The sequence below is a fragment of the Oncorhynchus mykiss genome, chromosome 12 (assembly GCF_013265735.2).
Source record: "Oncorhynchus mykiss isolate Arlee chromosome 12, USDA_OmykA_1.1, whole genome shotgun sequence".
Classification (NCBI taxonomy): domain Eukaryota; kingdom Metazoa; phylum Chordata; class Actinopteri; order Salmoniformes; family Salmonidae; genus Oncorhynchus; species Oncorhynchus mykiss.
The window spans coordinates 20,667,114-20,693,961 of record NC_048576.1 but is presented as its reverse complement, the minus strand read 5'-3'; the positions used below and the strand labels follow the sequence as shown (position 1 = coordinate 20,693,961).

The 26,848-nt window shown below is 46.1% G+C and overlaps 1 protein-coding gene across 1 annotated transcript; it reads right to left on the bottom strand.

The window, feature by feature from the left end:
• On the bottom strand, positions 1-26,005 carry LOC110537158 (glial cell line-derived neurotrophic factor-like). Its single transcript, XM_021622982.2, has 3 exons — positions 25,080-26,005; positions 23,111-23,341; positions 1-3,380 (listed from the first exon to the last, which is right to left on the bottom strand). Exons 2-3 carry the CDS (start codon positions 23,313-23,315, stop codon positions 2,806-2,808), a joined length of 780 nt encoding a protein of 259 aa, XP_021478657.2. The 5' UTR covers positions 23,316-23,341; positions 25,080-26,005; the 3' UTR covers positions 1-2,805.
• Between the last annotated feature and the right edge of the window lie 843 nt (positions 26,006-26,848).

Genomic DNA, 26,848 nt, shown 5'->3' with positions numbered 1-26,848 from the left:
ACATGAAAAGATATACTCAAATATTTACTAAACTGTGAGGGGTGTACTCACTTGTGTGATATACTGTATGTTGGATGCATTTGCAGTTTGTTTTGGTTATGTTACGGATGATGTTTTTCCCAATAGTAAATCATGTATTTAATGTATTCACTTTTATTGTAAATAAGAATATAATGTGTTTCGGGAACACTTCTGCATTAATGTAGTTCCTAGCAATGATTACGGATAATCAAGAATGAATCGTGAATAATGATGAGTGAGAAAGTTAGACATAAATATCATACCCCCCCAAAAATGTTAACCTCCCCTGTTGGTAAAGATGAGAGGTTAGCATGTCTTGGAGGTATGACCTTCGTATCTCTAACTGTATCATTGTGTGCTAGGAATATGGGACCAAATACAACATTTCTGACCACTTTAATACACCTGTGTGATTCTGTACAAATATTTATGACACCTTCAAATGGGGGGACTAGATTCATAGAGCTTACATTTTTAAACGGATAAACAGAATGTTGGAAAATACCCTAAAATAAAAGGTGACATTCTGTACTGTCACCTCATATGAAGTATTTGATCTCAAAGTGAAAATGCTGGAGTATAGACCCAAATGAAAAGTTTAAGCTTCACTGTCCAAATACATTTGTAGGGGAGTGCATGTCGATTTGGCTAAGAGAGGCAGAGCCTAGATCGCCCTTAAATGGTCTTAAACATTGGTGTTCCAGTGGGGGTAGTGGGCTAAGCTGCATGTTAGAGCACTGTTTTCAAACAAACCCCAGATCAGTAAGAAAAACCTGCATGTCTGTCAAAGCAGAGACCACAGAGACAGAGACACTCCCAGGAACGCTAAAGCCTACTGGGACAGTAACCACTACGAAGTTTTTGCCCAGACTTGGTGTAGAGCCAGGACCAGACTGAAGGGTTGAGGGTAACAGACCCTGGCAGCCAAGTGTACATGCATACCATCAACTTCTGCACTGCACTGTGATGGCCAAAGGACAGTGGGTCCCTTTTCCACAGTCTAGCGTCAAGGTTTTTACTGACTGCTTCTATGATATCAGAGATTTTCTGTGCTACCATCACTCCTGGCTAGCTTTTATGTAGCATTTTGTAAAGAGTTTAGTAACACATTACTTTGCAAATGGTGTGATAGAAAGAGAATGTAAGTTAATTGAAAGCAGTGGGCCTGAAGGCTGGCCATATCCAACCTGTCCTGCACCACCTCTCTAGCAATGAGGTCATTTTGTTATTCTGTCTATAAAAAAAGAGGATGTCTTGAAATAATGTGGAGAGTATCATTGTAAAGAAAGCTACACAGCTCTCCGGGATAACCACTGGCAGTACGACTTTATGCCTAGAAAATAAACAATGAATGCAGGCTTTGTATGTTCCTTTGTAAACCGATAATGGCATGCCATGATTTTGGCAGTAGTCTTGTTTACCCATCTACTTGGTTAGCGTGAGGAGTGAGGAGCAGCTGACTGGTGTCTCCCAGGCCCTCAGCCCCTAACGCCCCAGGCTGCTCAGCCCTCTCTGCTTTCCATTAGTGACAAATGAGGAACACTGTCAAAGACGCTCAAACCTGGCATCATTCAAAAGGATCGAAAGCAGAGATAAGATTTGTAAGTTTTGAAAAAGGTTGGAATTGGTCCGCTCCACCCTGTCACTTCCTTTCTGCGCCCCCTCTCTAAATCGATAGCTTCTGTTATTCTCATAAATCTATGATGTTTTGGAATCGGCAGTGAGTTTAGGATTAACTACCATGGATTACAGACTTTGTACAGCATTTTGAAACTGAAGGATGAGTTTGATTAGTTATGGCTGCACCTTGAATCTGGTTGTTTCAGCACAATCTGATTCTACTTAGAAAACACATGCTCGACTTTGGTACCATCCGGGACAAAACAGAGCTCAAATAAATAAGAAAAACAAACATTTCTTTCATAAAATGGACTGCAATAAATAACAATAAGTTAATTCAATCTTAATAAATACATCTTGTGTGTGTGTATATATATATATATTTATATATATATATATATAAATTGTAAATATATTGGATTTTACATTGATGTGTCGTACCAGACTGTCTCTTTGCTATAGGACTAAACCAGTCAACAGGTTCCCTCGTTCATTGTGAATGTAAACGTTAAGCTCCAGTCTGTGCAGTGGAACCAGAACACTCTGGACTGCAGCTGGAAATACTTGTCAAGAAGAGTTCTGCTCTCACTGTATGCCTCATGATCTGACTACGGAAAAACAGACTTTTTTGAGGAACAATATCCTGAATTCCTCTGATTCCGTCTCAGCAGCTCCATTGCAGGCAAGCCTGTGAGTGTAACAGCATGGTTCCACAGGGAAATGAGAGCGTATCCCCTGTAGGTGTCCAAGAACGTCATCCAATCATGAAGTGAATACTGAGCTGAATTGACAACGTCTCTTTTAAAGACCGTTACGCTGAATTTCTAAGTCATTAAAATTCTATGTAATTATAGCATAGAGGAGTCCCTTTTCCACTGTGACCTGATCTGGGCTCTAAATTAGCCTAATTACTGGAGGTTTGGGGACCACACCATCCCTGTTCACCCCACAGCAGCCTCTCAGGAGTGGGACACAGGACATGCTAATACTGTCCATGGTTCCTAAGACACCACTGGAGTGGACTGTATCCGTCTCATGTTCCCTTCTTTTCCCATGTGTTCCTTCATTCCAAGAGGCAGTACCAGCCTCTGAGAGGCTTTATGTTACTGCTCCTTCTCCTTTCTGTCTGTCTGTCAGCCTTTCTTTCATTCGTCTCTCCCAGAGTCAGACACAGCCACATTTGCGGGCGGAATGCTTCCGCAGAATGTGGTAGTCCTCGTTGTTGTCATCCAGGAATGACAGATCATCGTCAAACGTGATTGGTCGACAGCAGGTGCGGGAGGGTGTGTCCTTGACCAGCTTCTTGTTGTGGGTGAGGTTGTTGAGGATCTTGTCATAGTTGGTCTCTGCATCTGAACAAGGGCCGCTGCAGTACCGGAAGATCAGCTCCTCTTTGGTCCGGTAGCCCAACCCTAAGTCTGTGACGTTGAGATGGACCTCTTTTAGCAAGCAGCCTCGGCCTTCAACCGGCTTCATCCGCTGCTCCCCTCTTTCACTGCTCCTCCCTTTGCCCCCTCGCCCCCGACCCTTCTTCTCCCCACGCCCTCCTTTCCCCACTCCTCTCCCTCCCCCTCTTCGGTCTATGTTTGCTGCTCCTCTCTGTCTCCCCTGCTCTCTCTGCTCCCTCCTTCCCCTTGAGCTGCCGGCGGGCTCTGATGATCTTCTCAGTCTGCCAATGGTAGCCTTGATAAAATCCATTACATCCTCAAACTGGTCCGGATATGGGCCTGTGATGTCATCTTTAAGAGAGAGAGGATGCAAAGAGGAAATTACTGATAATGCAATAGTGAATTCAATGCAATAAAATGACAACACATAGAGTCGTAATAAACAATAGAAGTAAAAATAGTAATGACAACAATTTGAATGTTAAATCAATATTGAGCATCTCCATGACAAAGTAGCAATGCTTCGATAACTGTTACAGCTGACAGTGCCATACAGAGGATTGTTTTAGTCTTCGTCAGTCATTTTAGGCAAAGCCATATATTAAGAGTTCAGCCAGGTTTTATTCTCGCCATGTTGGTGATGTAACAATATGTCAGTGCCTCTGACAGTTCCCTATGAAATGACCCGCTGCAAACAAGCAAAACAGAGTAGCGAATTTAACAGACGTTTTTATTGATTGGCATTCGGGATAATGTGTCTCCAAGTCTGTACTGTGTTGTGGTGTCAACAAATAGCATATCTGCTTTCACTGGACATCTTCATAGGTTTTGAAACTATCAGAGATAAACAGTACAACATCAATTATCACTTAGCTACGGCTATGGAGGAGAAAGTGGCGCTCTCAGAACATTCAGACACAAACCGTATTGGCACAAGTCTTCTCTAAATATGACTCTGATCTTAGTTATAGGTCTTGGAATGGACATCCTTCTCTTTCCCTTTTAAAACACTGAATCAGAGTTTACAGCACCTCCAGAAGGGAATCATACGGAATGTGACATTGAGTTAGAGCAGATCTCTCAGAGCACCTATTCTGCTTCAAATTCAAAACATGCAGGGAGCCCTCTGCCCTCTGCAGAGGGGAACAAGAAGAGACCCAGAGAGTCCTGATCCTTAAGTAATACATGTTGATTCTATTATAGTGTAAACCCCCTCCTGCTCCACAGCGCATAAGCATCTTGCAACCCACTCAGAAGAAAACATTATTGTGAAATGACTCAATTAGTATGGCACTATTACCCAACAGCAATCAGGTATATGACGTTTTTATTATGTTTTAATGTGCGTGCGTGTATGTTTGTGCATCTGTGCATTTGGTCGGTGGAGGTAAGATTAGTAGAGGGGCTATGCTGGCCTTGACATGTTTACTCCAAGCCTCAGTTGACTGGCCTGTGTGTGGTGGGCACAGGGCATCCAGACAGGTTCTGTAGTGTGTCTGTCTGGCAGGTGGAGGTGTCAGTAACCCAGCCTCTCTATGGTGGTGGGTGTCACCTGTCTCACCTGTCCCACTACCAGGGAACAGGTAATCTGATCCACCCAGGTCCAAAGCTGATTGGGCCGTATCGGGTGAGCCAGGGGCCAATCTGTTTAGACACCCTGTGCCTTTTTGATTTAGCCACCTCCTATTGTGTGTCTATTAGCTGATACACTATAGAGCAGACAGACAGGGGTAGGTACAATTCTATGTTAGCAGACAGACAGGGGTAGGTACTATTCTATGTTAGCAGACAGACAGGGGTAGGTACTATTCTATGTTAGCAGACAGACAGGGGTAGGTACTATTCTATGCCAGCTGACAGACAGGGGTAGGTACTATTCTATGCCAGCAGACAGACAGGGGTAGGTACTATTCTATGCCAGCTGACAGACAGGGGTAGGTACCATTCTATGTCAGCTGACAGACAGTGGTAGGTACTATTCTATGCCAGCTGACAGACAGGGGTAGGTACTATTCTATGCCAGCTGACAGACAGGGGTAGGTACTATTCTATGCCAGCTGACAGACAGGGGTAGGTACTATTCTATGCCAGCTGACAGACAGGGGTAGGTACTATTCTATGCCAGCTGACAGACAGGGGTAGGTACTATTCTATGCCAGCTGACAGACAGGGATAGGTACTATTCTATGCCAGCAGACAGACAGGGGTAGGTACTATTCTATGCCAGCAGACAGACAGGGGTAGGTACTATTCTATGCCAGCTGACAGACAGGGGTAGGTACCATTCTATGTCAGCTGACAGACAGTGGTAGGTACTATTCTATGTTAGCAGACAGACAGGGGTAGGTACTATTCTATGCTAGCTGACAGACAGTGGTAGGTACTATTCTATGCCAGCTGAAAGACAGGGGTAGGTACTATTCTATGTTAGCAGACAGACAGAGGTAGGTACTATTCTATGCCAGCTGACAGACAGTGGTAGGTACTATTCTATGTTAGCAGACAGACAGGGGTAGGTACTATTCTATGCCAGCTGACAGACAGGGGTAGGTACTATTCTATGACAGCAGACAGACAGGGGTAGGTACTATTCTATGCCAGCTGACAGACAGGGGTAGGTACCATTCTATGTCAGCTGACAGACAGTGGTAGGTACTATTCTATGCTAGCTGACAGACAGTGGTAGGTACTGTTCTATGCCAGCAGACAGACAGGGTTAGGTACTATTCTATACCAGCTGACAGACAGGGATAGGTACTATTCTATGCCAGCTGACAGACAGGGGTAGGTACTATTCTATGCCAGCAGACAGACAGGGTTAGGTACTATTCTATGCCAGCAGACAGACAGTGGTAGGTACTATTCTATGCCAGCTGACAGACAGGGGTAGGTACTATTCTATGCCAGCTGACAGACAGGGGTAGGTACTATTCTATGCCAGCTGACAGACAGGGGTAGGTACTATTCTATGCCAGCTGACAGACAGGGGTAGGTACTATTCTATGCCAGCTGACAGACAGGGGTAGGTACTATTCTATGCCAGCTGACAGACAGGGGTAGGTACTATTCTATGCCAGCAGACAGACAGGGGTAGGTACTATTCTATGCCAGCAGACAGACAGGGGTAGGTACTATTCTATGCCAGCTGACAGACAGGGGTAGGTACCATTCTATGTCAGCTGACAGACAGTGGTAGGTACTATTCTATGCTAGCTGACAGACAGTGGTAGGTACTGTTCTATGCCAGCAGACAGACAGGGTTAGGTACTATTCTATACCAGCTGACAGACAGGGATAGGTACTATTCTATGCCAGCTGACAGACAGGGGTAGGTACTATTCTATGCCAGCAGACAGACAGGGTTAGGTACTATTCTATGCCAGCAGACAGACAGTGGTAGGTACTATTCTATGCCAGCTGACAGACAGGGGTAGGTACTATTCTATGCCAGCTGACAGACAGGGGTAGGTACTATTCTATGCCAGCTGACAGACAGGGGTAGGTACTATTCTATGCCAGCTGACAGACAGGGGTAGGTACTATTCTATGCCAGCTGACAGACAGGGGTAGGTACTATTCTATGCCAGCTGACAGACAGGGGTAGGTACTATTCTATGCCAGCAGACAGACAGGGGTAGGTACTATTCTATGCCAGCAGACAGACAGGGGTAGGTACTATTCTATGCCAGCTGACAGACAGGGGTAGGTACCATTCTATGTCAGCTGACAGACAGTGGTAGGTACTATTCTATGTTAGCAGACAGACAGGGGTAGGTACTATTCTATGCTAGCTGACAGACAGTGGTAGGTACTATTCTATGCCAGCTGAAAGACAGGGGTAGGTACTATTCTATGTTAGCAGACAGACAGAGGTAGGTACTATTCTATGCCAGCTGACAGACAGTGGTAGGTACTATTCTATGTTAGCAGACAGACAGGGGTAGGTACTATTCTATGCCAGCTGACAGACAGGGGTAGGTACTATTCTATGCCAGCAGACAGACAGGGGTAGGTACTAATCTATGCCATCTGACAGACAGGGGTAGGTACTATTCTATGCCAGCTGACAGACAGGGGTAGGTACTATTCTATGCCAGCTGACAGACAGGGGTAGGTACTATTCTATGACAGCAGACAGACAGGGGTAGGTACTATTCTATGCCAGCTGACAGACAGGGGTAGGTACCATTCTATGTCAGCTGACAGACAGTGGTAGGTACTATTCTATGCTAGCTGACAGACAGTGGTAGGTACTGTTCTATGCCAGCTGAAAGACAGGGGTAGGTACTATTCTATGTTAGCAGACAGACAGAGGTAGGTACTATTCTATGCCAGCTGACAGACAGGGGTAGGTACTATTCTATGCCAGCAGACAGACAGGGGTAGGTACTATTCTATGCCAGCAGACAGACAGGGTTAGGTACTATTCTATACCAGCTGACAGACAGGGATAGGTACTATTCTATGCCAGCTGACAGACAGGGGTAGGTACTATTCTATGCCAGCAGACAGACAGGGTTAGGTACTATTCTATGCCAGCAGACAGACAGTGGTAGGTACTATTCTATGCCAGCTGACAGACAGGGGTAGGTACTATTCTATGCCAGCTGACAGACAGGGGTAGGTACTATTCTATGCCAGCTGACAGACAGGGGTAGGTACTATTCTATGCCAGCTGACAGACAGGGGTAGGTACTATTCTATGCCAGCTGACAGACAGGGGTAGGTACTATTCTATGCCAGCTGACAGACAGGGGTAGGTACTATTCTATGCCAGCAGACAGACAGGGGTAGGTACTATTCTATGCCAGCAGACAGACAGGGGTAGGTACTATTCTATGCCAGCTGACAGACAGGGGTAGGTACCATTCTATGTCAGCTGACAGACAGTGGTAGGTACTATTCTATGTTAGCAGACAGACAGGGGTAGGTACTATTCTATGCTAGCTGACAGACAGTGGTAGGTACTATTCTATGCCAGCTGAAAGACAGGGGTAGGTACTATTCTATGTTAGCAGACAGACAGAGGTAGGTACTATTCTATGCCAGCTGACAGACAGGGGTAGGTACTATTCTATGTTAGCAGACAGACAGGGGTAGGTACTATTCTATGCCAGCTGACAGACAGGGGTAGGTACTATTCTATGCCAGCAGACAGACAGGGGTAGGTACTATTCTATGCCAGCTGACAGACAGGGGTAGGTACCATTCTATGTCAGCTGACAGACAGTGGTAGGTACTGTTCTATGCCAGCTGACAGACAGGGGTAGGTACTATTCTATGCCAGCTGACAGACAGGGGTAGGTACTATTCTATGCCAGCTGACAGACAGGGGTAGGTACTATTCTATGCCAGCTGACAGACAGGGGTAGGTACTATTCTATGCCAGCTGACAGACAGGGATAGGTACTATTCTATGCCAGCAGACAGACAGGGGTAGGTACTATTCTATGCCAGCAGACAGACAGGGGTAGGTACTATTCTATGCCAGCTGACAGACAGGGGTAGGTACCATTCTATGTCAGCTGACAGACAGTGGTAGGTACTATTCTATGTTAGCAGACAGACAGGGGTAGGTACTATTCTATGCTAGCTGACAGACAGTGGTAGGTACTATTCTATGCCAGCTGAAAGACAGGGGTAGGTACTATTCTATGTTAGCAGACAGACAGAGGTAGGTACTATTCTATGCCAGCTGACAGACAGTGGTAGGTACTATTCTATGTTAGCAGACAGACAGGGGTAGGTACTATTCTATGCCAGCTGACAGACAGGGGTAGGTACTATTCTATGACAGCAGACAGACAGGGGTAGGTACTATTCTATGCCAGCTGACAGACAGGGGTAGGTACCATTCTATGTCAGCTGACAGACAGTGGTAGGTACTATTCTATGCTAGCTGACAGACAGTGGTAGGTACTGTTCTATGCCAGCAGACAGACAGGGTTAGGTACTATTCTATACCAGCTGACAGACAGGGATAGGTACTATTCTATGCCAGCTGACAGACAGGGGTAGGTACTATTCTATGCCAGCAGACAGACAGGGTTAGGTACTATTCTATGCCAGCAGACAGACAGTGGTAGGTACTATTCTATGCCAGCTGACAGACAGGGGTAGGTACTATTCTATGCCAGCTGACAGACAGGGGTAGGTACTATTCTATGCCAGCTGACAGACAGGGGTAGGTACTATTCTATGCCAGCTGACAGACAGGGGTAGGTACTATTCTATGCCAGCTGACAGACAGGGGTAGGTCCTATTCTATGCCAGCTGACAGACAGGGGTAGGTACTATTCTATGCCAGCAGACAGACAGGGGTAGGTACTATTCTATGCCAGCAGACAGACAGGGGTAGGTACTATTCTATGCCAGCTGACAGACAGGGGTAGGTACCATTCTATGTCAGCTGACAGACAGTGGTAGGTACTATTCTATGCTAGCTGACAGACAGTGGTAGGTACTGTTCTATGCCAGCAGACAGACAGGGTTAGGTACTATTCTATACCAGCTGACAGACAGGGATAGGTACTATTCTATGCCAGCTGACAGACAGGGGTAGGTACTATTCTATGCCAGCAGACAGACAGGGTTAGGTACTATTCTATGCCAGCAGACAGACAGTGGTAGGTACTATTCTATGCCAGCTGACAGACAGGGGTAGGTACTATTCTATGCCAGCTGACAGACAGGGGTAGGTACTATTCTATGCCAGCTGACAGACAGTGGTAGGTACTATTCTATTTTAGCAGACAGACAGGGGTAGGTACTATTCTATGCTAGCTGACAGACAGTGGTAGGTACTATTCTATGCCAGCTGAAAGACAGGGGTAGGTACTATTCTATGTTAGCAGACAGACAGAGGTAGGTACTATTCTATGCCAGCTGACAGACAGTGGTAGGTACTATTCTATGTTAGCAGACAGACAGGGGTAGGTACTATTCTATGCCAGCTGACAGACAGGGGTAGGTACTATTCTATGCCAGCAGACAGACAGGGGTAGGTACTAATCTATGCCATCTGACAGACAGGGGTAGGTACTATTCTATGCCAGCTGACAGACAGGGGTAGGTACTATTCTATGCCAGCTGACAGACAGGGGTAGGTACTATTCTATGACAGCAGACAGACAGGGGTAGGTACTATTCTATGCCAGCTGACAGACAGGGGTAGGTACCATTCTATGTCAGCTGACAGACAGTGGTAGGTACTATTCTATGCTAGCTGACAGACAGTGGTAGGTACTGTTCTATGCCAGCTGAAAGACAGGGGTAGGTACTATTCTATGTTAGCAGACAGACAGAGGTAGGTACTATTCTATGCCAGCTGACAGACAGGGGTAGGTACTATTCTATGCCAGCAGACAGACAGGGGTAGGTACTATTCTATGCCAGCAGACAGACAGGGTTAGGTACTATTCTATACCAGCTGACAGACAGGGATAGGTACTATTCTATGCCAGCTGACAGACAGGGGTAGGTACTATTCTATGCCAGCAGACAGACAGGGTTAGGTACTATTCTATGCCAGCAGACAGACAGTGGTAGGTACTATTCTATGCCAGCTGACAGACAGGGGTAGGTACTATTCTATGCCAGCTGACAGACAGGGGTAGGTACTATTCTATGCCAGCTGACAGACAGGGGTAGGTACTATTCTATGCCAGCTGACAGACAGGGGTAGGTACTATTCTATGCCAGCTGACAGACAGGGGTAGGTACTATTCTATGCCAGCTGACAGACAGGGGTAGGTACTATTCTATGCCAGCAGACAGACAGGGGTAGGTACTATTCTAGGCCAGCAGACAGACAGGGGTAGGTACTATTCTATGCCAGCTGACAGACAGGGGTAGGTACCATTCTATGTCAGCTGACAGACAGTGGTAGGTACTATTCTATGTTAGCAGACAGACAGGGGTAGGTACTATTCTATGCTAGCTGACAGACAGTGGTAGGTACTATTCTATGCCAGCTGAAAGACAGGGGTAGGTACTATTCTATGTTAGCAGACAGACAGAGGTAGGTACTATTCTATGCCAGCTGACAGACAGTGGTAGGTACTATTCTATGTTAGCAGACAGACAGGGGTAGGTACTATTCTATGCCAGCTGACAGACAGGGGTAGGTACTATTCTATGCCAGCAGACAGACAGGGGTAGGTACTAATCTATGCCATCTGACAGACAGGGGTAGGTACTATTCTATGCCAGCTGACAGACAGGGGTAGGTACTATTCTATGCCAGCTGACAGACAGGGGTAGGTACTATTCTATGACAGCAGACAGACAGGGGTAGGTACTATTCTATGCCAGCAGACAGACAGGGGTAGGTACTATTCTATGCCAGCAGACAGACAGGGGTAGGTACTATTCTATGCCAGCAGACAGACAGTGGTAGGTACTATTCTATGCCAGCAGACAGACAGGGGTAGGTACTATTCTATGCCAGCTGACAGACAGGGGTAGGTACTATTGTATGCCAGCTGACAGACAGGGGTAGGTACTATTCTATGTTAGCAGACAGACAGGGGTAGGTACTATTCTATGCCAGCTGACAGACAGGGGTAGGTACTATTCTATGCCAGCAGACAGACAGGGGTAGGTACTAATCTATGCCAGCAGACAGACAGGGGTAGGTACTATTCTATGCCAGCTGACAGACAGGGGTAGGTACCATTCTATGTCAGCTGACAGACAGTGGTAGGTACTATTCTATGCTAGCTGACAGACAGTGGTAGGTACTATTCTATGCCAGCTGAAAGACAGGGGTAGGTACTATTCTATGTTAGCAGACAGACAGAGGTAGGTACTATTCTATGCCAGCTGATAGACAGTGGTAGGTACTATTCTATGTTAGCAGACAGACAGGGGTAGGTACTATTCTATGCCAGCTGACAGACAGGGGTAGGTACTATTCTATGCCAACTGACAGACAGGGGTAGGTACTATTTATGTTAGCAGACAGACAGGGGTAGGTACTATTCTTTGCCAGCTGACAGACAGGGGTAGGTACTATTCTATGTTAGCAGACAGATAGGGGTAGGTACTATTCTATGCCAGCTGACAGACAGGGGTAGGTACTATTCTATGCCAGCAGACAGACAGGGGTAGGTATTATTCTATGCCAGCTGACAGACAGGGGTAGGTACTATTCTATGCCAGCTGACAGACAGGGGTAGGTACTATTCTATGACAGCAGACAGACAGGGGTAGGTACTATTCTATGCCAGCAGACAGACAGGGGTAGGTACTATTCTAAGCCAGCAGACAGACAGTGGTAGGTACTATTCTATGCCAGCAGACAGACAGGGGTAGGTACTATTCTATGCCAGCAGACAGACAGGGGTGGGTAATATTCTATGCCAGCTGACAGACAGGGGTAGGTACTATTCTATGCCAGCTGACAGACAGTGGTAGGTACTATTCTATGTTAGCAGAGGGACAGGGGTAGGTACTATTCTATGCCAGCTGACAGACAGGGGTAGGTACTATTCTATGCCAGCTGACAGACAGGGGAAGGTACCATTCTATGTCAGCTGACACAGTGGTACGTACAATTCTATGTTAGCAGACAGACAGGGGTAGGTACTATTCTATGTTAGCAGACAGATAGGGGTAGGTACTATTCTATGCCAGCTGACAGACAGGGATAGGTACTATTCTATGCCAGCAGACAGACAGGGGTAGGTACTATTCTATGCCAGCAGACAGACAGGGGTAGGTACTATTCTATGCCAGCTGACAGACAGGGGTAGGTACTATTCTATGCCAGCAGACAGACAGGGGTAGGTACTATTCTATGCCAGCTGACAGACAGGGTTAGGTACTATTCTATACCAGCTGACAGACAGGGATAGGTACTATTCTATGCCAGCTGACAGACAGGGGTAGGTACTATTCTACGCCAGCTGACAGACAGGGGAAGGTACTATTCTATGCCAGCTGACAGACAGGGGTAGGTACTATTCTATGCCAGCTGACAGACAGGGGTAGGTACTATTCTATGCCAGCAGACAGACAGGGGTAGGTACTATTCTATGCCAGCTGACAGACAGGGGTAGGTACTATTCTATGCCAGCACAGACAGGGGTAGGTACTATTCTATGCCAGCTGACAGACAGGGGTAGGTACTATTTAATGCCAGCTGACAGACAGGGGTAGGTACTATTCTATGCCAGCAGACAGACAGGGGTAGGTACTATTCTATGCCAGCAGACAGACAGGGGTAGGTACTAATCTATGCCAGCTGACATACAGGGGTAGGTAATATTCTATGCCAGCTGACAGACAGGGGTAGGTACTATTCTATGCCAGCTGACAGACAGGGGTAGGTACTATTCTATGACAGCAGACAGACAAGGGTAGGTACTATTCTATGCCAGCAGACAGACAGGGGTAGGTACTATTCTATGCCAGCAGACAGACAGGGGTAGGTACTATTCTATGCCAGCAGACAGACAGTGGTAGGTACTATTCTATGCCAGCTGACAAACAGGGGTAGGTACTATTCTATGCCAGCTGACAGACAGGGGTAGGTACTATTCTATGCCAGCTGACAGACAGTGGTAGGTACTATTCTATGCCAACAGACAGACAGGGGTAGGTACTATTCTATGCCAGCAGACAGACAGGGGTAGGTACTATTCTATGCCAGCAGACAGACAGGGGTAGGTACTAATCTATGCCAGCTGACATACAGGGGTAGGTAATATTCTATGCCAGCTGACAGACAGGGGTAGGTACTATTCTATGCCAGCTGACAGACAGGGGTAGGTACTATTCTATGACAGCAGACAGACAAGGGTAGGTACTATTCTATGCCAGCAGACAGACAGGGGTAGGTACTATTCTATGCCAGCAGACAGACAGGGGTAGGTACTATTCTATGCCAGCAGACAGACAGTGGTAGGTACTATTCTATGCCAGCTGACAAACAGGGGTAGGTACTATTCTATGCCAGCTGACAGACAGGGGTAGGTACTATTCTATGCCAGCAAACAGACAGGGGTAGGTACTATTCTATGCCAGCTGACAGACAGGGGTAGGTACTATTCTATGCCAGCTGACAGACAGGGGTAGGTACTATTCTATGCCAGCTGACAGACAGTGGTAGGTACTATTCTATGCCAGCAGACAGACAGGGGTAGGTACTATTCTATGCCAGCAGACAGACAGGGGTAGGTACTATTATATGCCAGCTGACAGACAGGGGTAGGTACCATTCTATGTCAGCTGACAGACAGTGGTAGGTACTATTCTATGTTAGCAGACAGACAGGGGTAGGTACTATTCTATGCTAGCTGACAGACAGGGGTAGGTACTATTCTATGCCAGCTGACAGACAGGGGTAGGTACTATTCTATGTTAGCAGACAGACAGGGGTAGGTACTATTCTATGCCAGCTGACAGACAGTGGTAGGTACTATTCTATGCCAGCAGACAGATAGGGGTAGGTACTATTCTATGCCAGCAGACAGACAGGGGTAGGTACTATTATATGCCAGCTGACAGACAGGGGTAGGTACCATTCTATGTCAGCTGACAGACAGTGGTAGGTACTATTCTATGCCAGCTGACAGACAGTGGTAGGTACTATTCTATGTTAGCAGACAGACAGGGGTAGGTACTATTCTATGCCAGCTGACAGACAGGGGTAGGTACCATTCTATGTCAGCTGACAGACAGTGGTAGGTACTATTCTATGCCAGCTGACAGACAGGGGTAGGTACTATTCTATGCCAGCAGACAGACAGGGGTAGGTATTATTCTATGCCAGCAGACAGACAGGGGTAGGTAATATTCTATGCCAGCAGACAGACAGGGGTAGGTACTATTCTATGCCAGCAGACAGACAGGGGTAGGTAATATTCTATGCCAGCAGACAGACAGGGTTAGGTACTATTCTATGCCAGCAGACAGACAGTGGTAGGTACTATTCTATGCCAGCTGACAGACAGGGGTGGGTACTATTCTATGCCAGCTGACAGACAGGGGTAGGTACTATTCTATGCCAGCTGACAGACAGGGGTAGGTACTATTCTATGTTAGCAGACAGACAGAGGTAGGTACTATTCTATGTCAGCTGACAGACAGTGGTAGGTACTATTCTATGTTAGCAGACAGACAGGGGTAGGTACTATTCTATGCCAGCTGACAGACAGGGGTAGGTACTATTCTATGTCAACTGACAGACAGGGGTAGGTACTATTTATGTTAGCAGACAGACAGGGGTAGGTACTATTCTTTGCCAGCTGACAGACAGGGGTAGGTACTATTCTATGCCAGCTGACAGACAGGGGTAGGTACTATTCTATGCCAGCAGACAGACAGGGGTAGGTACTATTCTATGCCAGCTGAAAGACAGGGGTAGGTACTATTCTATGTTAGCAGACAGACAGAGGTAGGTAGTATTCTATGCCAGCTGACAGACAGTGGTAGGTACTATTCTATGTTAGCAGACAGACAGGGGTAGGTACTATTCTATGCCAGCTGACAGACAGGGGTAGGTACTATTCTATGCCAGCAGACAGACAGGGGTAGGTACTATTCTATGCCAGCTGACAGACAGGGGTAGGTACTATTTAATGCCAGCTGACAGACAGGGGTAGGTACTATTCTATGCCAGCTGACAGACAGGGGTAGGTACTATGCTATGACAGCAGACAGACAGGAGTAGGTACTATTCTATGCCAGCAGACAGACAGGGGTAGGAACTATTCTATGCCAGCAGACAGACAGGGGTAGGTACTATTCTATGCCAGCAGACAGACAGTGGTAGGTACTATTCTATGCCAGCAGACAGACAGGGGTAGGTACTATTCTATGCCAGCAGACAGACAGGGGTAGGTAATATTCTATGCCAGCTGACAGACAGGGGTAGGTACTATTCTATGCCAGCTGACAGACAGTGGTAGGTACTATTCTATGTTAGCAGAGAGACAGGGGTAGGTACTATTCTATGCCAGCTGACAGACAGGGGTAGGTACTATTCTATGCCAGCTGACAGACAGGGGAAGGTACCATTCTATGTCAGCTGACACAGTGGTAGGTACAATTCTATGTTAGCAGACAGACAGGGGTAGGTACTATTCTATGTTAGCAGACAGATAGGGGTAGGTACTATTCTATGCCAGCTGACAGACAGGGGTAGGTACTATTCTATGCCAGCAGACAGACAGGGGTAGGTACTATTCTATGCCAGCAGACAGACAGGGGTAGGTACTATTCTATGCCAGCTGACAGACAGGGGTAGGTACTATTCTATGCCAGCAGACAGACAGGGGTAGGTACTATTCTATGCCAGCTGACAGACAGGGTTAGGTACTATTCTATACCAGCTGACAGACAGGGATAGGTACTATTCTATGGCAGCTGACAGACAGGGGTAGGTACTATTCTATGCCAGCTGACAGACAGGGTAAGGTACTATTCTATGCCAGCTGACAGACAGGGGTAGGTACTATTCTATGCCAGCTGACAGACAGGGGTAGGTACTATTCTATGCCAGCAGACAGACAGGGGTAGGTACTATTCTATGCCAGCTTACAGACAGGGGTAGGTACTATTCTATGCCAGCAGACAGACAGGGGTAGGTACTATTTAATGCCAGCTGACAGACAGGGGTAGGTACTATTCTATGCCAGCAGACAGACAGGGGTAGGTACTATTCTATGCCAGCAGACAGACAGGGGTAGGTACTAATCTATGCCAGCTGACATACATGGGTAGGTACTATTCTATGCCAGCTGACAGACAGGTTTAGGTACTATTCTATGCCAGCTGACAGACAGGGGTAGGTACTATTCTATGACAGCAGACAGACAGGGGTAGGTACTATTCTATGCCAGCAGACAGACAGGGGTAGGTACTATTCTATGCCAGCAGACAGACAGTGGTAGGTACTATTCTATGACAGCAGACAGACAGGGGTAGGTACTATTCTATGCCAGCAGACAGACAGGGGTAGGTACTATTCTATGCCAGCAGACAGACAGTGGTAGGTACTATTCTATGCCAGCTGACAGACAGGGGTAGGTACTATTCTATGCCAGCTGACAGACAGGGGTAGGTACTATTCTATGCCAGCAAACAGACAGGGGTAGGTACTATTCTATACCAGATGACAGACAGGGATAGGTACTATTCTATGGCAGCTGACAGACAGGGGTAGGTACTATTCTATGCCAGCTGACAGACAGGGTAAGGTACTATTCTATGCCAGCTGACAGACAGGGGTAGGTACTATTCTATGCCAGCTGACAGACAGGGGTAGGTACTATTCTATGCCAGCAGACAGACAGGGGTAGGTACTATTCTATGCCAGCTTACAGACAGGGGTAGGTACTATTCTATGCCAGCAGACAGACAGGGGTAGGTACTATTTAATGCCAGCTGACAGACAGGGGTAGGTACTATTCTATGCCAGCAGACAGACAGGGGTAGGTACTATTCTATGCCAGCAGACAGACAGGGGTAGGTACTAATCTATGCCAGCTGACATACATGGGTAGGTACTATTCTATGCCAGCTGACAGACAGGTTTAGGTACTATTCTATGCCAGCTGACAGACAGGGGTAGGTACTATTCTATGACAGCAGACAGACAGGGGTAGGTACTATTCTATGCCAGCAGACAGACAGGGGTAGGTACTATTCTATGCCAGCAGACAGACAGTGGTAGGTACTATTCTATGACAGCAGACAGACAGGGGTAGGTACTATTCTATGCCAGCAGACAGACAGGGGTAGGTACTATTCTATGCCAGCAGACAGACAGTGGTAGGTACTATTCTATGCCAGCTGACAGACAGGGGTAGGTACTATTCTATGCCAGCTGACAGACAGGGGTAGGTACTATTCTATGCCAGCAAACAGACAGGGGTAGGTACTATTCTATGCCAGCTGACAGACAGGGGTAGGTACTATTCTATGCCAGCTGACAGACAGTGGTAGGTACTATTCTAAGCCAGCAGACAGACAGGGGTAGGTACTATTCTATGTTAGCAGACAGACAGGGGTAGGTACTATTCTATGCCAGCTGACAGACAGGGGTAGGTACCATTCTATGTCAGCTGACAGACAGTGGTAGGTACTATTCTATGCCAGCTGACAGACAGGGGTAGGTACTATTCTATGCCAGCAGACAGACAGGGGTAGGTACTATTCTATGCCAGCAGACAGACAGGGGTAGGTATTATTCTATGCCTGCAGACAGACAGGGGTAGGTAATATTCTATGCCAGCAGACAGACAGGGGTAGGTACTATTCTATGCCAGCAGACAGACAGGGGTAGGTAATATTCTATGCCAGCAGACAGACAGGGTTAGGTACTATTCTATGCCAGCAGACAGACAGTGGTAGGTACTATTCTATGCCAGCTGACAGACAGGGGTAGGTACTATTCTATGCCAGCTGACAGACAGGGGTAGGTACTATTCTATGCCAGCTGACAGACAGGGGTAGGTACTATTCTATGTTAGCAGACAGACAGAGGTAGGTACTATTCTATGCCAGCTGACAGACAGTGGTAGGTACTATTCTATGTTAGCAGACAGACAGGGGTAGGTACTATTCTATGCCAGCTGACAGACTGGGGTAGGTACTATTCTATGCCAACTGACAGACAGGGGTAGGTACTATTTATGTTAGCAGACAGACAGGGGTAGGTACTATTCTTTGCCAGCTGACAGACAGGGGTAGGTACTATTCTATGTTAGCAGACAGACAGGGGTAGGTACTATTCTATGCCAGCTGAAAGACAGGGGTAGGTACTATTCTATGTTAGCAGACAGACAGAGGTAGGTACTATTCTATGCCAGCTGACAGACAGTGGTAGGTACTATTCTATGTTAGCAGACAGACAGGGGTAGGTACTATTCTATGCCAGCTGACAGACAGGGGTAGGTACTATTCTATGCCAGCAGACAGACAGGGGTAGGTACTATTATATGCCAGCTGACAGGCAGGGGTAGGTACTATTTAATGCCAGCTGACAGACAGGGGTAGGTACTATTCTATGCCAGCTGACAGACAGGGGTAGGTACTATGCTATGACAGCAGACAGACAGGGGTAGGTACTATTCTATGCCAGCAGACAGACAGGGGTAGGAACTATTCTATGCCAGCAGACAGACAGGGGTAGGTACTATTCTATGCCAGCAGACAGACAGTGGTAGGTACTATTCTATGCCAGCAGACAGACAGGGGTAGGTACTATTCTATGCCAGCAGACAGACAGGGGTAGGTAATATTCTATGCCAGCTGACAGACAGGGGTAGGTACTATTCTATGCCAGCTGACAGACAGTGGTAGGTACTATTCTATGTTAGCAGAGAGACAGGGGTAGGTACTATTCTATGCCAGCTGACAGACAGGGGTAGGTACTATTCTATGCCAGCTGACAGACAGGGGAAGGTACCATTCTATGTCAGCTGACACAGTGGTAGGTACAATTCTATGTTAGCAGACAGACAGGGGTAGGTACTATTCTATGTTAGCAGACAGATAGGGGTAGGTACTATTCTATGCCAGCTGACAGACAGGGGTAGGTACTATTCTATGCCAGCAGACAGACAGGGGTAGGTACTATTCTATGCCAGCAGACAGACAGGGGTAGGTACTATTCTATGCCAGCTGACAGACAGGGGTAGGTACTATTCTATGCCAGCAGACAGACAGGGGTAGGTACTATTCTATGCCAGCTGACAGACAGGGTTAGGTACTATTCTATACCAGCTGACAGACAGGGATAGGTACTATTCTATGGCAGCTGACAGACAGGGGTAGGTACTATTCTATGCCAGCTGACAGACAGGGTAAGGTACTATTCTATGCCAGCTGACAGACAGGGGTAGGTACTATTCTATGCCAGCTGACAGACAGGGGTAGGTACTATTCTATGCCAGCAGACAGACAGGGGTAGGTACTATTCTATGCCAGCTTACAGACAGGGGTAGGTACTATTCTATGCCAGCAGACAGACAGGGGTAGGTACTATTTAATGCCAGCTGACAGACAGGGGTAGGTACTATTCTATGCCAGCAGACAGACAGGGGTAGGTACTATTCTATGCCAGCAGACAGACAGGGGTAGGTAGTAATCTATGCCAGCTGACATACATGGGTAGGTACTATTCTATGCCAGCTGACAGACAGGGGTAGGTACTATTCTATGCCAGCTGACAGACAGGGGTAGGTACTATTCTATGACAGCAGACAGACAGGGGTAGGTACTATTCTATGCCAGCAGACAGACAGGGGTAGGTACTATTCTATGCCAGCAGACAGACAGTGGTAGGTACTATTCTATGCCAGCTGACAGACAGGGGTAGGTACTATTCTATGCCAGCTGACAGACAGGGGTAGGTACTATTCTATGCCAGCAAACAGGCAGGGGTAGGTACTATTCTATGCCAGCTGACAGACAGGGGTAGGTACTATTCTATGCCAGCTGACAGACAGTGGTAGGTACTATTCTAAGCCAGCAGACAGACAGGGGTAGGTACTATTCTATGCCAGCAGACAGACAGGGGTAGGTACTATTATATGCCAGCTGACAGACAGGGGTAGGTACCATTCTATGTCAGCTGACAGACAGTGGTAGGTACTATTCTATGTTAGCAGACAGACAGGGGTAGGTACTATTCTATGCTAGCTGACAGACAGGGGTAGGTACTATTCTATTTTAGCAGACAGACAGGGGTAGGTACTATTCTATGCCAGCTGACAGACAGTGGTAGGTACTATTCTATGCCAGCAGACAGACAGGGGTAGGTACTATTCTATGCCAGCAGACAGACAGGGGTAGGTACTATTATATGCCAGCTGACAGACAGGGGTAGGTACCATTCTATGTCAGCTGACAGACAGTGGTAGGTACTATTCTATGCCAGCTGACAGACAGTGGTAGGTACTATTCTATGTTAGCAGACAGACAGGGGTAGGTACTATTCTATGTTAGCAGACAGACAGGGGTAGGTACTATTCTATGCCAGCAGACAGACAGGGGTAGGTACTATTCTATGCCAGCTGACAGACAGGGGTAGGTACTATTCTATGTTAGCAGACAGACAGGGGTAGGTACTATTCTATACCAGCTGACAGACAGGGGTAGGTACTATTCTATGCCAGCTGACAGACAGGGGTAGGTACTATTCTATGCCAGCTGACAGACAGGGGTAGGTACTATTCTATGTTAGCAGACAGACAGGGGTAGGTACTATTCTATGTTAGCAGACAGACAGGGGTAGGTACTATTCTATGCCAGCTGACAGACAGGGGTAGGTACTATTCTATGCCAGCTGACAGACAGGGGTAGGTACTATTCTATGACAGCAGACAGACAGGGGTAGGTACTATTCTATACCAGCTGACAGACAGGGGTAGGTACTATTCTATGCCAGCTGACAGACAGTGGTAGGTACTATTCTATGTTAGCAGACAGACAGGGGTAGGTACTATTCTATACCAGCTGACAGACAGGGGTAGGTACTATTCTATGTTAGCAGACAGACAGGGGTAGGTACTATTCTATGTTAGCAGACAGACAGGGGTAGGTACTATTCTATGTTAGCAGACAGACAGGGGTAGGTACTATTCTATGCTAGCTGACAGACAGTGGTAGGTACTATTATATGCCAGCTGACAGGCAGGGGTAGGTACTATTTAATGCCAGCTGACAGACTATTATTAACAACATCCGTTTTCTAGCCTAGTTGTGCAGGCTCCAGAAGCCTTGTACATGTTTTCTGTCCTGCAGACACAAGTATCTCTAGAGGCTGTGGATCAGCTGCAGAGACACTTGCCTCCAAAGATTACTTGGAATGGGTACAAGAGTCATCGCTTACCACAGACATTGCAACTGAAACAAAAGGCCAAAACCTCCCATTGAGCTCCAGGGTTGTTTACACCTTGGTGCATTGTTAATGGTCTTAAGTTGCAGAACAGGCCGAGGGGATGTCACTCACCGCCGCTAACTGAATATGAGGTGAGGGGGAAACATTTCTCTGGTCTAAATGTTCCATGTCTCGTCTACAGCTTATACTGTGTAAAGACAAGACAGGTTCATGCTCTTTTAAACAAATTGAATTCCTCGCCCTCGCAGCTGCTAAAATGAACATAAATACAATATTGAGCTTTCCCTTGTTGCTTCTTACTCTGTATAGTCCATTCTTTCTCCTGTGATCGGCATCTGTTTTGTGGTTCCTCTACTGTAACTTGGTTGGGGAGGGAGTGCTTTGTTTTCCTGACAGGGAGAGGGCACAAATACCGCAGTCCCAGAGAGGCAGGGTTGAAGATAAACAAGGCAGTAGGAATGTCAGTGCTCAACTCTGTTTAGGACTGAGGCGCTGCAGTCACTATTTCTTGCTCCTTCTGCCGCATGGATGTTTTGACCCCAGCGTGATGCTGCCCACAGCAGCAGAGAAGGCTGCTCAAACCTGCTGTTAGACAAACTACTGCTCCTCCTCTGAATCTGGCACTCAGCAGGATTCATCAATGACTGGTCTGGCCTCCGTTCAAGGGCGCTTCACACTATCAGGCATCAATTACATTGACTGCTGTCCCTTTATTTGGGATAAGCTTGCCTTGCTACAATGTGGTTCATAGCAAAAGGCAGTAGCTTGCAAGACTTTACCCACCAAAAACCAAGTGTAACCCCAGAGTGCCTGTTCTTACCAGGGGAGCACCCCTGGTGCAATATGTAACACATGGCAACCTATGGCCATGGTAAACAGATATGTATCCTCTCTGTTTGGGTTACATGTTTGGACTGAATGTAGCACGTTTGTTTTGGTAATCAGGCAATTTGAACACACTGAGTACCAAACAATACATGGTATGTTTAATGTGTGGTGTGTCACCCTCTTTAAACCCATATTCACTTCAAGAAACTGAGAACCAGTTGAGGACTGAGTACTGCAGTCACATTAATGCTACGGTTTTGCAACAGAGTCTCATCAAGCAACTTTAATAGTCTTCTATAAGAAATTATAATTTTCCTGAAGACGGTCTGATCTTATGCAGAATAAAGTATGTTTGAAACTTCAGTAGGTGTAAAAACAATGTATCAGAATCTTGACTTACATTTTTCTTCCATGGAAATCTCTTGCAGGCTGTGAGACTCCGACTGGAACTCTGGCTCTGGTTCCTCCACAGACGGGGACAGAGAATCACTATGCCAATCCGAGTAGTGAGCTCTTTTGGCAGGCTGAAGGTTTTGGTAAAGGGGGCGTGTGGAGACGGAGCTCAGGAGCAACAAACACGTGGCCAAAACATCCCATAACTTCATCTTAGACTCAGTTCCTATGAAGGAATCTGCAAGAAAACGAGACGGATGTGTGAGTTGTATCCTACTTTACAATAATCAAACATTTCTGAATTGGATTGAACTATGAATATACAGTCAGTGTAGGCTGTAGACACAGTGCCAAAAGGGGGTTGGTTTGGTCATCTTTCAATAGGTGGTTGGTTTGGTCATCTTTCAATAGGGGGTTGGTTTGGTCATCTTTCAATAGGGGGTTGGTTTGGTCATCTTTCAATAGTGAAAACTGGAAAATATTACAAGTTGATCAAATGTATAAAAATGCTGGGCAGGCCATTATTGTGGCTTCCACGGCTATGCCCCCCATAGGATGACAACGCCTCTATCCACACGGCACAAGAGGTCCCTGAATAGTTTGATGAGCATAAAAGCAATGTAAATCATATGCCATGGCCGTCTCAGACACCAGATCTCAACCCAATTGAATACTTATGGGAGATTCTGAAGTGGCGCCTAGGACAGGGTTTTCCACCATGGTCAACAAAACACCAAATGATGGAATTTCTCGTGGAAGAATTGAGGTCTCCGATAGAGTTCCAGACACTTGTAGAATCTATGCCGAGGTGCATTGAAGCTGTTCTGGCTGGTGGTGGCCCAATGCCCTAAGAAACTTTATGTTAGTGTTTATTTTGCCAGTTACCTGTAGTTCCAAATTCCAAATTAACCAACTTCAGAAAGCATTATTTACATTTGATCAAATTGATATTTTTCAATTTAAAGGTAAAATATGTCTAGAAGGTTATAAACACTATATGTAACTATAAACTGTTACCACATTGGTATTTAGGTTTAAATAGACTAGATATAATCTATTAATATAATTTAATACATGACTATCCTATTACTTTGGGGACCTCCATAGCTTCTGCATGATACAAATATTGATAATCACAATAATTTTTTTATGATTGTTTTTGTGCCAAGATATTTCTGCATGTCTATGAATTTCCATTCTGGCCCAAACAACACCTCGATTACAACCATTTTTAAACCTATTTCAGAGAGAATTTATGAGTGCGTGTTACTGAAATAGGTGGCCGCCACAGGCGTAGGGTGCGCCTTTACTCCAAAATGTGTTTATGGACACACCATGCATAGCGCATTGGCTACTGTCCAGCAGAAAGGTTACACAAGCCCAAATGTTGACATGAATTCGCCAGATGGTGAATCCCTGGCCAATTAATTATTATCTGGAATCTTGTTAATTAATTGAGCATTGTCTGCAGATAAAGTTTGTAAATTTTTAATAGGCTTCATGCCTTGGGGCGGCAGGGTAGCCTAGTGGTTAGAGCGTTGGACTAGTAACCGAAAGGTTGCAAGTTCATATCCCCGAGCTGACAAGGTACAAATCTGTCGTTCTACCCCTGAACAGGCAGTTAACAGGCAGGCAGTTCATAGGCCGTCATTGAAAATAAGAATTTGTTCTTAACTGACTTGCCTAGTTAAATAAAGGAAAAATATATAAATAAATTGCTTCCAATTGTGCAGCATATGCATATGCAATGCATATGCTATTATAAAACGGCCCCTTTTTTTTTTTACACGTTTTATACATTTGTCCTTTCGAAGATTGATTAATGCTTTTTTGTATTTTGTAGGCTAGACATTCAGAATGTCCAATAGCCTCAAAATGAATGTATCAATATCATAGGCATACGACAGCCTACACACATGCATCTAAATTACTCAATACTACTGAACAACCAATAACTGTGAATGTACTGTGCTTACCTTAAATCTGGCCCTTGCAGACCTGCAATTGGTATCAGTATTAAAATCCAACACACAGCGATGCATTTAACGTTCCGTGGTGCGTCAGAAGCAGCCCTAGTTGTATCCAAAGGATATATTCAGACTGTAAAATTGTATCTGATCACATATATCCGATGCGTTCATCCGATGCGTTTAATGTAATTTACAATGTAAAAATGACCCTGAAAATGAGTGCAACAAGGCTTGATGAGTGGCTTCTCGTATACAGAGCAGCCAACCATGTGTCTGCCCACAGGTAGGCTACGCGCTGGAGTGACTGGCTGGGTAAAGTGCCGCTGCGCTCTCTCTCCAGGCGCTCAGTCGCAAACTAATTGGATTCTGGTTTCCACATTGGATATCCGAGATAGATCCACCATCACCAACTGCAAGGAGTCAAATGAAGACATCGGCTTTCCCGAAGCAGGGAGTGGACCAGTTCGCCAAAGCCGAGGCGCAGGGAAACGTACAGAAAACTCGCGTTAGGGAGACCGTTAAGTGTTACTTTTGACCTTTTTCATTAGAAAAAATGTAATAAATAACGTTCGTAACATCCACCAGAGCAACATGTATGATCATGAAGATTTACGCGATGTTTTCATATCCCCAATGTATTCTAATAAAAAAATAGGGCAATGATGTGTATTCTCCATTATATCCAAGGTGTCCGCGTGAGGAGTGAGATGGCTGTCCACATGAGGGCTCTTCAGGCTGGCACTGGCAGTACAGATGTGCAGCTGTCTGCTCATTACACCATACCGGGCGCAGAGAGCGGTTTGGATAGATTTATAGCTTTAAGCACGCTGACGTTTCGAAGTGTCCGCCCTTCTTTTCTCGACCTCTGCACGACCAAACAGTAAGTAGAGACAGAAGTCCACTCCAACACACATCTCCAAAACACCCCTGGCACTCCGTTTGCTGGGTCGCAGTTTTGGGATGTCTTGAGGATTATGTCACTCTCCTGATGTCCTCGGGTTAGATTTCAGTAATGCGGAAGGCGATTTGAAGACATTCGGTTGCGATACATGTTCCTTGCCTAAACTGATCTTCACCGCGCGCGCTGGGTGTCGGGTTCGGTCTGGTGGCTACACACAGCTCAAATTAGGATGCTCACCACTCGTATTTACTTGGAAGCACTTGTAAATACATGTGATGGATATTTGGGGGGAAAAGTGAACATGTATAACGACTTTTAACATTTTACGTATATGGCGGCAAACTATATAATTCTCCATAATTGAATGCATCTGTAGAAAACTCATAACTATTCAGATGCACGCTATAGGTCGCAGCAAATGGTCGCTTAATAACCCGTGTTTGGTGTCGTTATCCCTGCAGGGGTCTATGTGAGCCACAACAGAGGCACCAGAAGCCTTCTGGGATATGGCACCTGAGAGGCCTGGTCCATTAACCCTCATCATTTACACTCAACAATCTCCTTTCATCTTTAGGAGGTCCAAATTAGTCCTGGTTTAACCCAACTGTTTATGAATTTATGTAAATTTAGTATTGATGAGTTAGAAGGTACCTGACCCCCCCCCCCCCCCATCAAAATAGAAAAAACCATCCAAACACAGCACACATGTTTTATTAGAGAGAGCAGGACTTCGTTTCTGTTTGACAGGCAAATTACAGAGGGAAATTTCTGAATGTCGACAAAAGGGATGCAAATCCTACTGTTGACACTGTAAATCCAAAGTGACTGGTGATAAGATTTAGCTTGTTTAGATCATTCATTGGTAATAAAGGTG